Source organism: Callorhinus ursinus, unplaced genomic scaffold (genome assembly GCF_003265705.2).
Source record: "Callorhinus ursinus isolate GAN/ISIS: 27379988/994484 unplaced genomic scaffold, GSC_fseal_2.0 scaffold4, whole genome shotgun sequence".
Lineage (NCBI taxonomy): Eukaryota > Metazoa > Chordata > Mammalia > Carnivora > Otariidae > Callorhinus > Callorhinus ursinus.
In genome coordinates this window covers 104,071,649-104,085,904 of record NW_027397066.1, presented here as the reverse complement: position 1 = coordinate 104,085,904, position 14,256 = coordinate 104,071,649, and the positions used below count along the sequence as shown (strand labels likewise).

General features: G+C 38.8%; 1 protein-coding gene across 1 annotated transcript in view; it reads right to left on the bottom strand.

Annotated features, from left to right (window-relative positions):
• Positions 1-7,335: 7,335 nt before the first annotated feature.
• Positions 7,336-14,256, bottom strand: part of FAT4 (FAT atypical cadherin 4) — a 172,241-nt gene continuing 165,320 nt past the window's right edge. Inside the window, exons 16-17 of the mRNA XM_025873981.2 lie at positions 12,666-12,927; positions 7,336-10,335 (exon numbers count right to left, since the gene is read on the bottom strand). Of these exons, the coding sequence (XP_025729766.2) occupies positions 8,471-10,335; positions 12,666-12,927 (2,127 nt within the window). The 3' untranslated portion in view covers positions 7,336-8,470. The remainder of the gene's footprint in view (positions 10,336-12,665; positions 12,928-14,256) is intronic.

Below are 14,256 nucleotides of genomic sequence, written 5' to 3'. Positions count from 1 at the left end.
CCATCCCATCAGGGACTTCATAGTCACATCACATTCTCTTAGAATTAAGGGAACGCTCAGCATACTGACTGCAAATTCATTCCCTTTAAATCCTTACTTCGAGAAGAGTAGAATATTTTCTCAAGTCTCAACAGTATCGAATTGTCAAAAATACTCAAGAAGTCTCAATTTTGAAAAAGGTCACAATTCGCTTTGTTTAGGTATGTATAAATATGTGTCTGTATGTGATATCAAAGAGTGCTACTCATAAGATATCAGATCTAAATTGTTAGAGTTACCGCTTTTACTTCCTTTTAAAACTAATCTTCATGTACTGACTTTTTAAATGATTTTAATATTTAATATTCAGTCCCATTTACCACAAACTCAGCAAAACATGCTGATTCTGGATAACCTTACATACTTTTTTACTGGGGACGACACCAAATTTTGTGAAAAAATATAACCCTGAAAACAAATGAACTAGTTTCAAAACAGGTAGCATATGATAGAACAAAGTTGATAATAGTTCAGGGCAATTGCTTTCAAAACCAGGGATATTAACTAAGTCTAACCTAAATAGACAATGTAGGAACTACTAAAAAATATTAGTAACTTGCCTAAAATCTTCTTTAGAAGTCACTAAACCTATTAGTTTTTACTCTTGAAAATGCAGTTTCTTTTCAAGTTTCAGGAAGTTATTGAGTATAGTGAATGTGCAAGAGACTACTGCACGAGGAATGCACATGAGTACAAACAGAAATTTTAGGATGTCTGGGTGGCTCAGTCAGTTAAGCGGCTGCCTTCGGCTCAGGTCATGATCTCGGGGTCCTGGGATCAAGCCCCATATCGGGTTCCCTCCTCAGCGGGATGTCTGCTTCTCCCTCTCTCAGCTCATACTCTCTTAAATAAATAAATACAATTTTTTTTTCTAAAAAAAAGAAATGTCTGTGGAAATACTGACACTATTCTCTGAAAACAGAGCTACGCAAATTTGTGTTTTGGAAAAGGGAGCGTTTAGTCACCAACGTTCACAAGTTTCCTGAAGACAAAAATCATCTTACTTGCTTAGTTCTTCCCAGTGCTTGACACACAGTGCTGAGCAAATTAAAAACTGTATACATTACCAAGACGTACTTACAAGCTAATTTATAGGGAATAGTTATGCTTTTAATCTGTAAATATCTATTTATAAGTGCATTAAATGCAGAGTGGCCAGGGATTGTGCCTTAGTTTGGACAAAAAGCTGCCTCCAAATTGTAGATAATTGACTTTGCCACTTAAAAATCTGTTGAGCATTTCTTGGACTCACTCTGTTCTTGATCTGAAGTTGTATAAATTAAGATTTCAAATGCAAATGTACTTATTTTCTATGTTTTAATACTGACAGTCCAAACTATCCTCTATCAGAGAACACTACTATATACTCACTGTCTAAAAACTTAAAAGAAAAAAAAAAATCTGATTTTGATTCACTCCCCAGATCCATGTATCACTGTATGCAGCATCTGCTATCATAAGCTTTTTGCATGGATTAGAAGAAATACTTTTGAGACATTAATGGTTTTCTGTTGTATAGCAGATGATCGACAACTAAAGTGTCTTTTTTTTTTTAAGACTAATTTATTTATCTTAGGGAGGGAGAGAGAGAGAGAGCACGTGCATGGGGGGAAGGGGACAGAGAGGAGAGAGAGAATCTCTTAGTGCCCAGCACAGAACCTGAAGCGGGGCTCCATCTCACAACCTTGAAATTATGACCTGAGACGAAACCAAGAGTTGGACGTCCAACCAACTGACTGAGCCCCCCAGGCGTCCCGACTCAAGTTTCTTGATTGACAGTTCTGCCAAAGCAAAGGAGAGCAGGCTTTTTTTTTTTTCCATGTTCTTTTCTATCCAAAGCCATTTTCCAAATTTATCAGTTTCCCATGAAGAGTCCATCTCATCATCTGACTTTCCAACGAGAATTACCCCAAATTTAATACAGGATAACTTTCTTTCCTTCAGAATCATAGCTCCAAAAGAATTGACCCATTTCTGAGGTAGGTTATGCTGCCCTCATTGTCTTATTCATATTGCTTTTCTAAAGAGATATTTTCCTAGATGTATTACTTTAGACTTCAAAGTCAAGTATCAGTAACTCTGTTTTGGGCAGCATTCTGTCTTAAGACTGTATGAATAGCGTAAGAAAAGGATGACCTGAGTGAGCAGACTGCTCTAGCAAAATGGAATCTTATTTTGATCAATGTCTGTACCATACACAATATGGTTTCAATTTGAAATAGGGAACTCAGTAACATTGCCAAAGAACTTAGTACATCATTGGTTATTTTATTTGGGCTAAAATGGTACACAGATTAAGATCCTAACTTTCTGCCAGAATACCATGGTGACTATACTCTATAGTTTGCAGCCTGATTTGGGAGTTTGGTAAATTGATTCATAAGCTAATAAAATTGGAAGCATCCAAATGGGTCACCTGGAAATTATCTGCCTTTGTGCAGTGCATTTTTAAGCAGTCTGTGGGTCTTTTTATTTTAATTATATATCTTCAGATATGGAGACTCTCTCACAAATGTTTTCAGTGTATCTACCTTGAATATATCACACATTACGTGAGGATTTGAAGAGTCTGTCATTCACTCAGCATATTCCATTAATAAGTGCAAGGAGTCCTTAGGTTACCTATATGATGTCACATTTGTCAGAATTGCCTACAGGAATCCTAACATAATTATGAATTTGACATATGCACACTGTAGAGTACATAAAAAGACTTCCTCCAAGAGTTTTTATGGTAAATGCCAAAAGTATGTTTTCTAATCTTAATCCTACTTCACCACACTTCACTTGGATTTAAAAAAGGTTTATTAGCATTGCAAAGATAGAGGTTAACTTCACTTATTACAGACTCAGTAAGAGACATTTGGACAAGCCGTAGTTACCTTGAATTCAAACATAGATTTATCATTGTGTCTTAGAGATATTTTGTTCACCATCACTCATTCCACCAATATAAATCTCATTCTGTTTGAAAAATTTTTTCTTGCAAATGATCCACTTCATAAAAATAGAAGTTGATTTTTAAAATAGAAATTTCTGCAACTTTCTAATCAGTAGATATCTGATACTTTGAACATGTTAATATCCCAGCAATAAGGAAACAGACTGCCTTATTTTCATACATCTTAACAGGCTTCCTGTGAATGTGTCTACATATTTGGATTGGTCATCCAGGGATAGCATGAATCAATCACTGTTAGGACAGACATTTATCTCCATTATACACATCTCACCTTTTGTCTTCTGGATCTTAGATACCAGGGCAAAGTGAGTGCATAGCAGCATTCTCAGGATTTCCCTTGCATTTAGAGATGCTCTTATTTCACCAGGTAATATATATACATGAAGATTTGCTTCCACAATAATTCTTTCTGGGCCTGTTATGAATTATTATTCTTACTTTTTACCATTCATCCCTACGATTCTTGTGGTGCAGTCTTTGCTGATGTGTAGACAAAGATTTGGCCTTTCACTCTCTGGTTGTTCCTCCAACATAGAATGTTCTCCTCCTCTGTCTGGGCTTCCTCATCCACTGCCCTGCCCACAGCAGCATTATCCATGAGAGTCCATGACTTGCTCTTCTGCCTCATTCAGCATTCTGCTCAAATGTCATCTTTCCAGAAAGGTCTTCCTTGACCAACCCGTCTAAAATAGCATACACATACAGAAGGGAGGGGGGCAGGGGGAATGGGCTAACCAGGTGATGGGTATTAAGGAGGGCACGTGTTGGGTGTTATACACAACTAATGAATCGTTGAGCACTACATCAAAAACTAATGATGTAGTATATGCTGGCTAGCTGAACATAATAAAAAAAAAATCAACGGGGACATCTGGGTGGCTCAGTCGGTTACGTGTCTGCCTTCAGCTCAGGTCGTGATCCCGGGGTCCTGGGATCAAGTCCCACATCAGGCTCCCTGCTCAGCGGGGAGTCTGCTTCTCCCTCTGCCTGCCACTCCCCCTGCTTGTGCTCTCTCTCTCTCTCTCTGACAAATAAGTAAATAAATATCTTTAAAAAAATCAACTGAGTAAATTTAAAAAATAATAATAAAATAAAATAGCATACACATTCCCAAAACAATATCTAGCCCTTCCCCTGCTTTAGTTGGCTCACTAGCACTTATTTCCACTAGATATCACACTGCATAAATATTACTGCATTTCTGTATTGACTGTCTCCTTTACTACTATGTCCGTTCCATCGAGGGAGGTGTTTTGTCTGTTTTCTTCACTATTTTATCCCATGATTTGGTCTGGCATGTAAAGGTCACTAATTATAGTTTGCGATTAAACAGATTTACCCAGGACACTGACCTTTATAGCTCAGTGTATTTCTCTGTTGAAGGAGAATATTGTACTTCGCGGTCTTTAGTCCAGAATATATTTATTTGCGATGATTGTCAGAGATACATAGATGATGTTAGAATTGGATTATCAGTATTTATTTGTTCACACCAACATTTATTAGAACCTAATCTCTTTTCCCTCATTAACAATAAATGAAAATGTTGAATTCATTATAACATTGGCTTATAACTTTTGGACTGATAAACTGTTAAAACTACTGGCTTGGCTCAGTAGTAGTAATGGTATACATTATTAATGTTGTGACATTTCACTCAAAGTGTCTTTAAGGAATATTTACTACATTAATTATAGACTTCAATATTTTCTTTCACGCTGAAAGCTCTAATACATGTACGCTAAAATATATTTCATCTCTAGTCTTATTTTTCCTAGGGAAGGGCAAATTTAGTCCTCTTGAAATGCTAGTCCTTTTTAAAATTAAATATAAGACATAAAATAAATTAAGAAAAAAGTGCATTGCTGAGATATCGATTCAAAATTTTATTTATTTTATTTTTTTATATTTTATTTTATTTTTTGACAGAGAGAGACACAGTGAGAGAGGGAACACAAGCAACGGGAGTGGGAGAAGGAGAAGCAGGGTTCCCACAGAGCAGGGAGCCCGATGCGGGGCTTGATACCAGAACCCTGGGATCATGACCTGAGCCGAAGGCAGACGCTTAACAACTGAGCCACCCAGGAGCCCCACGATTCAAAATTTTAAAGCCATTTTCACCTTTTACAGATTAATTTTACCATGATGTTGAATCCAAATAAATAAAAATGCATTTTCATTAAAATAGTGCTTTGTTCTTAGATGGAATGTTTGGAAGTAGTAAAGCCGCATGGTGATGTATTTTATCTTCCACTGTAAATAAAATACTTATAAGGGGCATCACTCCCAATAGTTTAGGCCAGTTATATTTCTCATCGACCTCAGCATTGGTAAACATTGTGATAGCATCAAAGAGAGAAGTTGTCTCCATTTTTCATTTTGATCTTCGTTTCCTTACAATGATTTTAATTTATCTAAATAAGCTATTGACCATAGCAGCCAATTTAGGAATTTCCAGAAACAACCTTGAAGACAACAGCAAACAGCAAGAACTAAGAACTGGGCCACATTGCTACTCTAAACCTAGGCATCCCGCGTGGGCATGCTCACATGCTGCTCCTGACAACGTGCTCACTGAGGCATCTTCAGTTTGCAACTGAAAGAAAGCCCCAGAGTGACTGGATTCCAGGCAATCCAATGAACCCTAACAGGGGCTGAATTAAAATTCGGAGGTCATGATTCTAAATGTGAGCATGCAGGTCACTACTCACGGTTAATTTTAAAGAGTGTTACCTCGCCAATTTGCCTTTAATCCCTCTCCCACTTCCACCATCATTCATGCTTTGTCACTCCTTTATTTCAGTACATTAAATGTTAATCTCCATTTGAAGTGAGACTTGCATTCCATACATTTCCGATTTGTTTTGCTACAAGTATAGTTCTTCCTTCAATGGAAAAGATTTCTAAGAAGAACCAAAGACTAGAAATTGTCCTATAAAACTCCGATCTTATTCCTAAACTGGGATTGATTAATCAAGGGGATAATAATTCTCTATCTCACAAAGAATTCTTAGAGAACTAGAATACAGAGTCTTGGCATCAGGTTCGGCCCTCTTAACCCTTAGCTATAATCATGGTTATCATTTTTACTTTTAGCTCTGTTCTCAATTACAGAATTTATATCCTTGAAGACATTTTGAGCTGCTTCAGAGATTTTGAGAAACAAAAGTATTCTGTTTTGAGTTATGCAAAGCAATCAGTGTGTTCCCATATTTGGCACATAAATTCATAATACTAAGATTCATAGGGAAATACTAAAACATGTTGGCTCATCACAGGTGACAAAAATAAAAAAAGAAAATTAGATTGGTGTCTTACATTCAGTCTCTAAACTGCACTGTAGGAATGTTACAATTTAGATTAAACCCACTTTTTATTTCCTTTTCTGAAACAAAAAAATCTCCACATTATTAAATGACAAAATAATTCTGGCATGTATCTCAATCTGTTGGTATTAATTTAAAGATACTGTATTTACTAAAAACATTTACATATTTTATGTACCCAAAACTTCTACATATTGTTAAAATCCCTATTCAGTATGGCACAGCCAATGTGAGAGGATAATATTCTGAACAAATATTAGTTACGGGGCAGATGTTTAATTACAAAAAGTTTTGAGATTGTGAGGTGATTTACAGAAATCCTATTTCAGATGTAACTTTTTATACACAAACGAATCTTGTTCTGGACTAGTCTCTTCTGAATTGTTTCACTCTTGAGTGACTACTTGAAAATAGAGGTCTGTCTTGGCTAGGAGAGCATGCAAAATGTGTTTAGAATTTATGCAGCAGAGTGATCAATAAATTAAAGACAGTTCTCTGTAGCAGAGATTTCGCTGTCTTTCTTCCTATCCACCATCCGACTTAGAACATTTTGGGCCTGGTCCTTGGAGAAAATAAGACCCAGACATTTTTCCATAATTAGGTTTAATTCATTGCTGTTCCTATAACTATAAGCCTGGTCTAAAGCTGGCCTTCAGTGAACATACTCTGCTGGGAACTTCCAAACATTTATTGCCTGAAGGCTTAAACCAGGTTCATAACAAAGTTAATCCCCAAAGACAAAATCTCGTCTAGACTCATTATGCCCTAGGGAATTTCAAGAACTCTGACAGGTAGGAATGTACTAAAGTGACCTTAAAATATCTGTTCTGGCAATTATCCACACTGAGGTTTTTTAGAAGAAAATGATGTCGCCCATTCATAGTTCACCTTGCCTATTGACAAGTAGAGATTATTCAAATTGGGCATAAAAGTATAGAAAGATGAAAATTTAACATCACTCGATGAATGCAAAGTATTTTAAATAAATATTTTAATTCTATTGTTGGCATTTACAAGTAGAAAGCATACAGTATGTTACAAATATCAAAATGTGAAAAATATGAACGTTACATAAGTAACAAATGTAAAAAAAGTATTTTCTTACCTTCCCTGAAAGTAAGAAAACTTTTCAGCATAGGAAAATATCAGTATCAAAAACACAGCTTAGGTGTAAAAAAAAGTTTTTACACGGTATTAAAAAACGATCTACAAAGTGGTGGAAAGAAAGAAGAGTTGAAAACTGACTTTATATAAATTATAAAAACTGGGTACTTGGGACAGATGTTAAATGGTTGAAAAATAAGTCCAATCATAGGCTTTCTTTAGGTCGATTCTTTAAAATTTTAAAAGCATAGAACATTTTTCAATAAATAACTTCCAAAAGTGTCTCTGAGAAGTGCCACTGAGAATATCATTCCACAGTAGGAAGAGAGCAGTGTTCTAAGGATAATACGCAGTCATTTTGTTCCTAGTGGAAGCCTGATGAAGGTCAGGAGACCGGAACGCTTTACAAAACAAAAAAGATTCAGAAGTTTTAACACAATTTTGTAGGAAAGTTCTAAAGTGCTGAACAAAATGACTTTAGTACCCACTGTCATGTAAAACTTAACTCAAATATCAGACATTTCTGAGCAACATCGAATATGGAATCTATAATTCTGAAAAGTGTTAATACTTAGTCTTTCATTCAAGGATAGGAGGGCTCTTTCTACACTTTACAAGGATTGCTTAAACCTCAAGGATCTTGCGATGCAAAACATAACAATGATAATACAATGGAAACGATACACATACCCCACTGAGAAAGCACAAATTCATTTCTGCAATGGCAACAGTATTGATTTTTTTAAAAATCACAAATCAAACATTGGTAAATAAGAAAAAACTTTCCAAAGGCTGCATGCCACATAACTAGTTACAAAATACGATGCATGCAGGAAAATAAATTCAACCAAGCATATTTAAATTAAAGACTTGCGTTGAGTCTGTTTCAGCAGCATTGTAGTTATTATTTTTTAAAGTTTCCCTCCAAACACCAGTCCATACTGGCCTATTTTGCAAACGGGACCCACCTTAGTCGGCAACCTTACAAAGGTTTGAGTGTCCCTTGTTTTTCGATTTTTATAATGCCAGTACATAAAGTTCACACATACTGCTCTGCTTCCCCATCTTTGGGGACCGGCTTCGTTGTCCCATTCTTGCCTTCTTCGTTTGCTGCTGCTTTTTCTGGGAGAGATGCCAAATCTTTAAAAACATCTACATAATGGCCAAAGCCAGGGCCCCAGTTCAAAAGGTTGTCCCAGTTGAAATTCCCTGCTTGCTGCCCAAGCCTCAAGGGCAGTGTGTTGTCAGCAACCCCCGGTGCTGCCGCCTGTGTGCCCCCAGGCCCTCCCTCAGCCCTGCGGCCATGGTATCTTCTAGGCTTCAGTCTGGCTCCATAATTATCTTCGTCATCTGCATCAGATTCATTGACTTGAGATAATTTAGGCATCCTGGAAGTATACACCATTGGCTTTTCCCTGTCGTATTCCATCTCTGAGCAAGTGAAAGATTCATGTGAGTCACTGTCAGAAGAAGATTCTGGAGCTGGGATGCCATCCGCTGGGTTCCTTGTTCTGGACAACGGCCTTCTGCAGTCCTCTTCTGAAGAAGACCTTCCATGATCTGCACTGCAGATACTTGGGTTTCTAGGGCGAGGGGTGTTTAGCCTCTCTACTTCTTCAATTGACAGTCCTACCGGAGGAGAAGATTCAAGAGGAATCTGCCCAATTGGCTGCTTTAAGCGACTCCCCGGCCTAGAGCCATGCGAGGCCATGGCCTGAGGACTCTTACTTCTCCTTCCCAGCCTCGTGGGGTAGTTGAAAATGCCAGGTTGGCAGGCATCACCGTGCATTTCCAAAGTATTTCCGTCCCTTATTGGCAGATGCAATTCTCTGGCCGGGCTGTTCCTGTAGAAAGTAGAAGACTTTGAGAACGGGGCTGGGCTGTGGCGAGACAGGGGGTTGGGAGTTGGGCAAGCAGAGTGGCTCAGGGAGCTGGTTCTCAAGCCCTGACTGTAGGAAGGCTGGTAAGTCAAACTGCTCGCTCCTAGGGGCATGGGGGACTGCCTCGCAAAACCTAGGGGACTGTGCCTCTGGATAGAAAATTTAGGCGTGTGGCTGCGGAACTGCTTGTAGTGTTGGATGATGTCCGCGTCCGAAGGGGCGATGCTGCTGGCATTGTCGATGTCGTAATGCTCTATCTCTTGCTCTGGAGAAGCCAAGGGGGCGCTGGGGATGGTTTCTGAGCTGTGGGGAAGATCAGTCTCATCGTAGATGAGGTAGGGGTTCTCCCGTTCAATGATGTCTGGCTTCGGGTTCCCCTCAGGCTGCTTCCTCACAGTCATATCGTCCCCGTAGGGGGGGATATTGTCTGGGTCATCAAAAGCAACGTTCTCACTTCCCTTCTTCTTCTTCTCCTTCGGTTTCTTCTCCTCTTTGGGGCTTTTGGTCTTCTTCCCCCTGCACTGGTTACACAGAATCAGGCTGAGGACCAGGAGGGCCAGGACGGTGGCGCAGCTGCCCACGATGGCAGGCACAGCCCACAAAGGCAGGGAGATCTCTTCAGGACCCTGGCTCAGAACACAGACATGGCCTCCAGGACTTCCAGCTTTGCACACTCTCCCCTGAGGACAGAGGACACCGAGGCAGGCCACCACCATCTCACAGGTCCTCCCGGTGTGTGACTCTGGGCAGCTACAGGTGAAGCCAGAGTGTAGGCCTGGCTCGCAGCTGCCCCCATTCTGGCACGGGTGAGAGGCGCAGTCTCCAGGAGGAACGCACTTGTAGGCGTACCACTGATTAATGCACAGCAAGTCGCCCCAACAGGGGTTGCTGGCACAAATGTTCGGGCCACGGCAGCCAATCTTCACAGAGGGATCTGTCTTAGAGATGGAGGCCAAGCTATGCTTCCCACTGAAAGGAAGACTTTCACCACCATACAGCATAGAGGCAATGCAGCCGTCAAAACCTGTGGGGCGAAGAAGGAGCTGTGAGGCATTGCAGAGAAAACCAAGACTTAAAACGCTGCCCTCAGGGACTCTGGTAAAAAGAAGCTGCACAATCACGTCATGAGAGCTTAGAAACCACAGTGTCAGGGCCATCGCCCAGTCGGAAGATGGTAACTCTGTGCGTCTTACAACATAGTTTAAGGTATGTAAGATTTCTGTGACAAAAGTATGGAGAGAATTGCTCAGATGTTGCTCTTTCTGAAGATTTATGAATGACTTGGACTGGATTTTCTTTTTCTCCCTCTTTTTATTTATTTATCTATTTGTCTTATTTTTATAGTTTACAGACCAAGAATTGCATACATAGAAATACATAGAAATAAAAGGTATTAAGAAATACTTTTAAAGAATGACAACAACAAAAAGAACAACAACAAAAAAAGTAGCTTTAATCATATCATGCATTCTCCATAGAAGCGATATTGCTCCCAAGGAGCTGAACATCGGCTCCTCCTGGAGAGCAAAAGAAAAAGCTATTACAATGCTTTATGGTCCTCTAGAGGGCGGATATCGAGAGTAACTATGGCATGATCACTTCACGAGGTGGGAACGGCAGAAGTTAGAAAAAAACATCTAAAATGGCTCCCTAGAGGCAAATAATTATTATTTTTTTTTAAAGTTGAGAAACTCTTTGTTGGACTTGGATGTGCTAATATTGTTCATGCTCCTGTACGAGAGCCCAGGAATCTATTTTGACACTAACAAAAGAGTACGATTCACATTGGTTTATTTCCTACAACATCCAAATGAATTATCATCCATATTCTAAAATAAGCTAAGTATATAAGAACAAGTTATGACCTGGACTTTTACTTTTGCGCCTTAAGTCTATTACTCCCCCTTGCATTTTTCAGTTTTCCTGGTATCCTTCTCCTGTAGTGATATTTCCATCCCTGATACACTCTTTTTCCATGAGCTTCTGTAACATCTGCTTTTGTTCCTGCTTTCCAGATTTTCTTTCAATGACTTAGTCTCTTTTATGTTTCATTTTCCTCTAAACAACCACTGACTCCCAGAGTTGCTTAAGCTAAGGCACTATGCTTTCTTTCCACTCCACACCCTCATGTTAGGTTATCACATCCATGCTCCGTACTTCATTTACCTGCTTGACTCGGCTAACTCCTAGTATGTATTTCCAGCTGGTGTCTACTCCTGATTATAGTCCACCTATCCAAAAGTCTTTTGCAAAGGTGTTCCAAACCCCAAAGGTCCCAAACCACCATCTTGATATTTCCATTAGACATGCTTCTTTCGGCACTGCTCTGCAGTTTCCTCTTTCAGTGGCACTGCCCTTCTTTGAGTTCACAAGTCAGAAACCTTCCTGAATTTCACCAAAACCATCAACAGTTTGGTTTATTTTAATTCCTAAAGTATTTCTTCCCTATCCACTTCTTACTAACTCCTCTGCCACCACACTAGTTAAAAACTCACACAATACCTTGCCTAGATCACAGCAATATCATCCCAGCTAATTTATGGAAGTGCACTTCTGTCCGCCTCCAATGCATTCTCCATGTTGTAACCTGAAAGATATTTAATATCACTGCATATCTAATCTTGACACTCCTAAGAGAACTTTTTTAGTGACTTCCCATTGTCCTGAGAGTCAGACCAAAAACAGATATGGTCTGGAAGGCCTTGCTTCATTCTCCAACTTCATCCTTTACCTGTGACATCAGTCTCCAATATGCCAATCGGCCAGGTTCTGTGATCTTGACTTAATCTAATTTTTGTTAAGGTTTCTATCAATATCAATTAAGCTTTCATACTCTCCCATCTTTATTTTTATAGTTCAGATTGAAGTGCCAATGTCAATTTCCCAAGGAAGTTTCCCTTTCTCCTTTTTTGGAAATCTCTTAGAATTCTATATTCCTTCTTCACATCATTTATTATATTCTAAAATAATATATTTACTTGTATAATGACTTCATTGATGTTCGTCTTCCTTACTTGGCCATGTGTCATGTGAGGAGAGTAGCTATTTATTTAGTCCACCATTGTACTCCCAGTGCCAAGTACGGGGCTCAGTAAAATATCTGTCATGTGAGTGAACAAATGAATGAGTAAGTGAATTAATGAATAAATGTTTGGTGGGCAAGGGAAGCACCGTGGGCTGAATTATGAACTTGGTAAAGCAAGTGCAAATGGCTAAAGCAAGTGATGGCCAATCATATAGGCTTTCTAAGGATAGTTATGATAGTCTTAGAATCTGCATAATGGATATTTTCAGAAGTCCAACTACTTTGATGGGAACAATACTACCTTTCCTTTGCTCAACACAAGCATTTACCTGTTTGAGAATCTCGATGAGCTTGATTAGGTGGAATTCCTCCAAGAGATATAGTGAGCACATCGAGGCCACCAAAATCCTGGGTAGGGTGGATGATATCTCTGTTATATATTCTGTCAATGGACAGTACTGTGGCTGTTCCATTTTTTCCAATTAGAAAAGTATGCCAGTGACCATCGGCAACATAAACTTCAGGAATATTTCTCTCCACTTTCCCAGCAATTCCTGCATCTGATGTAAAATGGACTTTGCCATTTTTAATCTGTAAAATGTATTAAAAAGAATATACAATTAAACTATGATGTGCTTGAATAAAAATAGAATCAAAATAAAATGAAACCTTAAAATACTGATTGATTTAAAGCCAGTAGACTAGCTGAAAAGTCTGGCTATATGAGAGTACACTCAACCCATACTGCTTCTACAAATTTAGGTAACATATACCTTCACATCCAATTGTTTCAGTAGTTTTCAGGGTGTTATTATATTCATACCTAACTTTTCAAGATGCATAAAATTATTTCCCAGAACCCGACTGAGATAATGATGGAATGAAAACCCATTTTAAGTAAAGTACACCTTTTTTTGATTACTTCTAATTTAATCACAATGGCAAGCGTAAAAAAAAAAAAAAAATCTGTCAGTTTAGTAAATGGTCCGGAGTGATCAAAAAAGGTTAAAACTACTTGCAAAAGGAAACATCAATGCTGAGGTAAAAATGAAGCATAGTTGGGAAAATCGACAAAAAGAAATTCTTTCATCTGTCATCTCTAACGCACTGTAATTTTAGAAGAAAGCATGCCTATTGTTTATATCATTTATTGAGATGAAAACTATGATGAATAATGAGTGAGTTCTTAATAATGAGGTGTCTGGGCAAATCTTCATTTTGGCTGCCTTTTATAGTTTATCTAAGGGGTATTTGGTTTCTTTGACTTTGCCCAGGAGAACACTGGGTAACAGGATGCTCCTACTCCAGTTTCCAGCTACCGAGTTTCCAGTATTCTGAGTACTTTAGAAAATGAAATAATTTATGAGGCAAGATGAACATTTGGTTAAGAGAGCATAATCCCATCATGCTGCCAGACAGAGCTGGTGCCTGGGCCGGGGGATGAAGTGGCACTGTGTATCAAGTGACAGGGATGAAAGGAGGGATCGGTTATTTTGTCACTCGGATCAAATGCTATTTCTACAAGCAACAAACACAGCTGGTAGAACTAAAAATCAGTTCATTTTTGCTTTGTGGAAAATATGCCTAACATATTTACATACGTTATTCCTATTGCACTATTTTATTAAAGCGGCCTCTCTAGATAATAATATATTTCAGTACCAAACTCAGATGGGAAAAGAAAAGAAAGTTGTGGTTAAATGACAATAACACTTCATCAAATGGGCAATGTCTCATGAAACACACAGTAAAAACAGCAACCCCTCTTTGGGTAGAGCCAGAGTCCTTTTGGAAAGAATTCTTGGGAAGAGCCTTCTCCCAGCTCTGCGTTTCCCTCCTACCTGATCAAACCGTGGCGTCCCTTTTATTCATCAGCTCTGATAAGAGAGTCTTTAGAATACACCACGGAGTCTGGTGAAT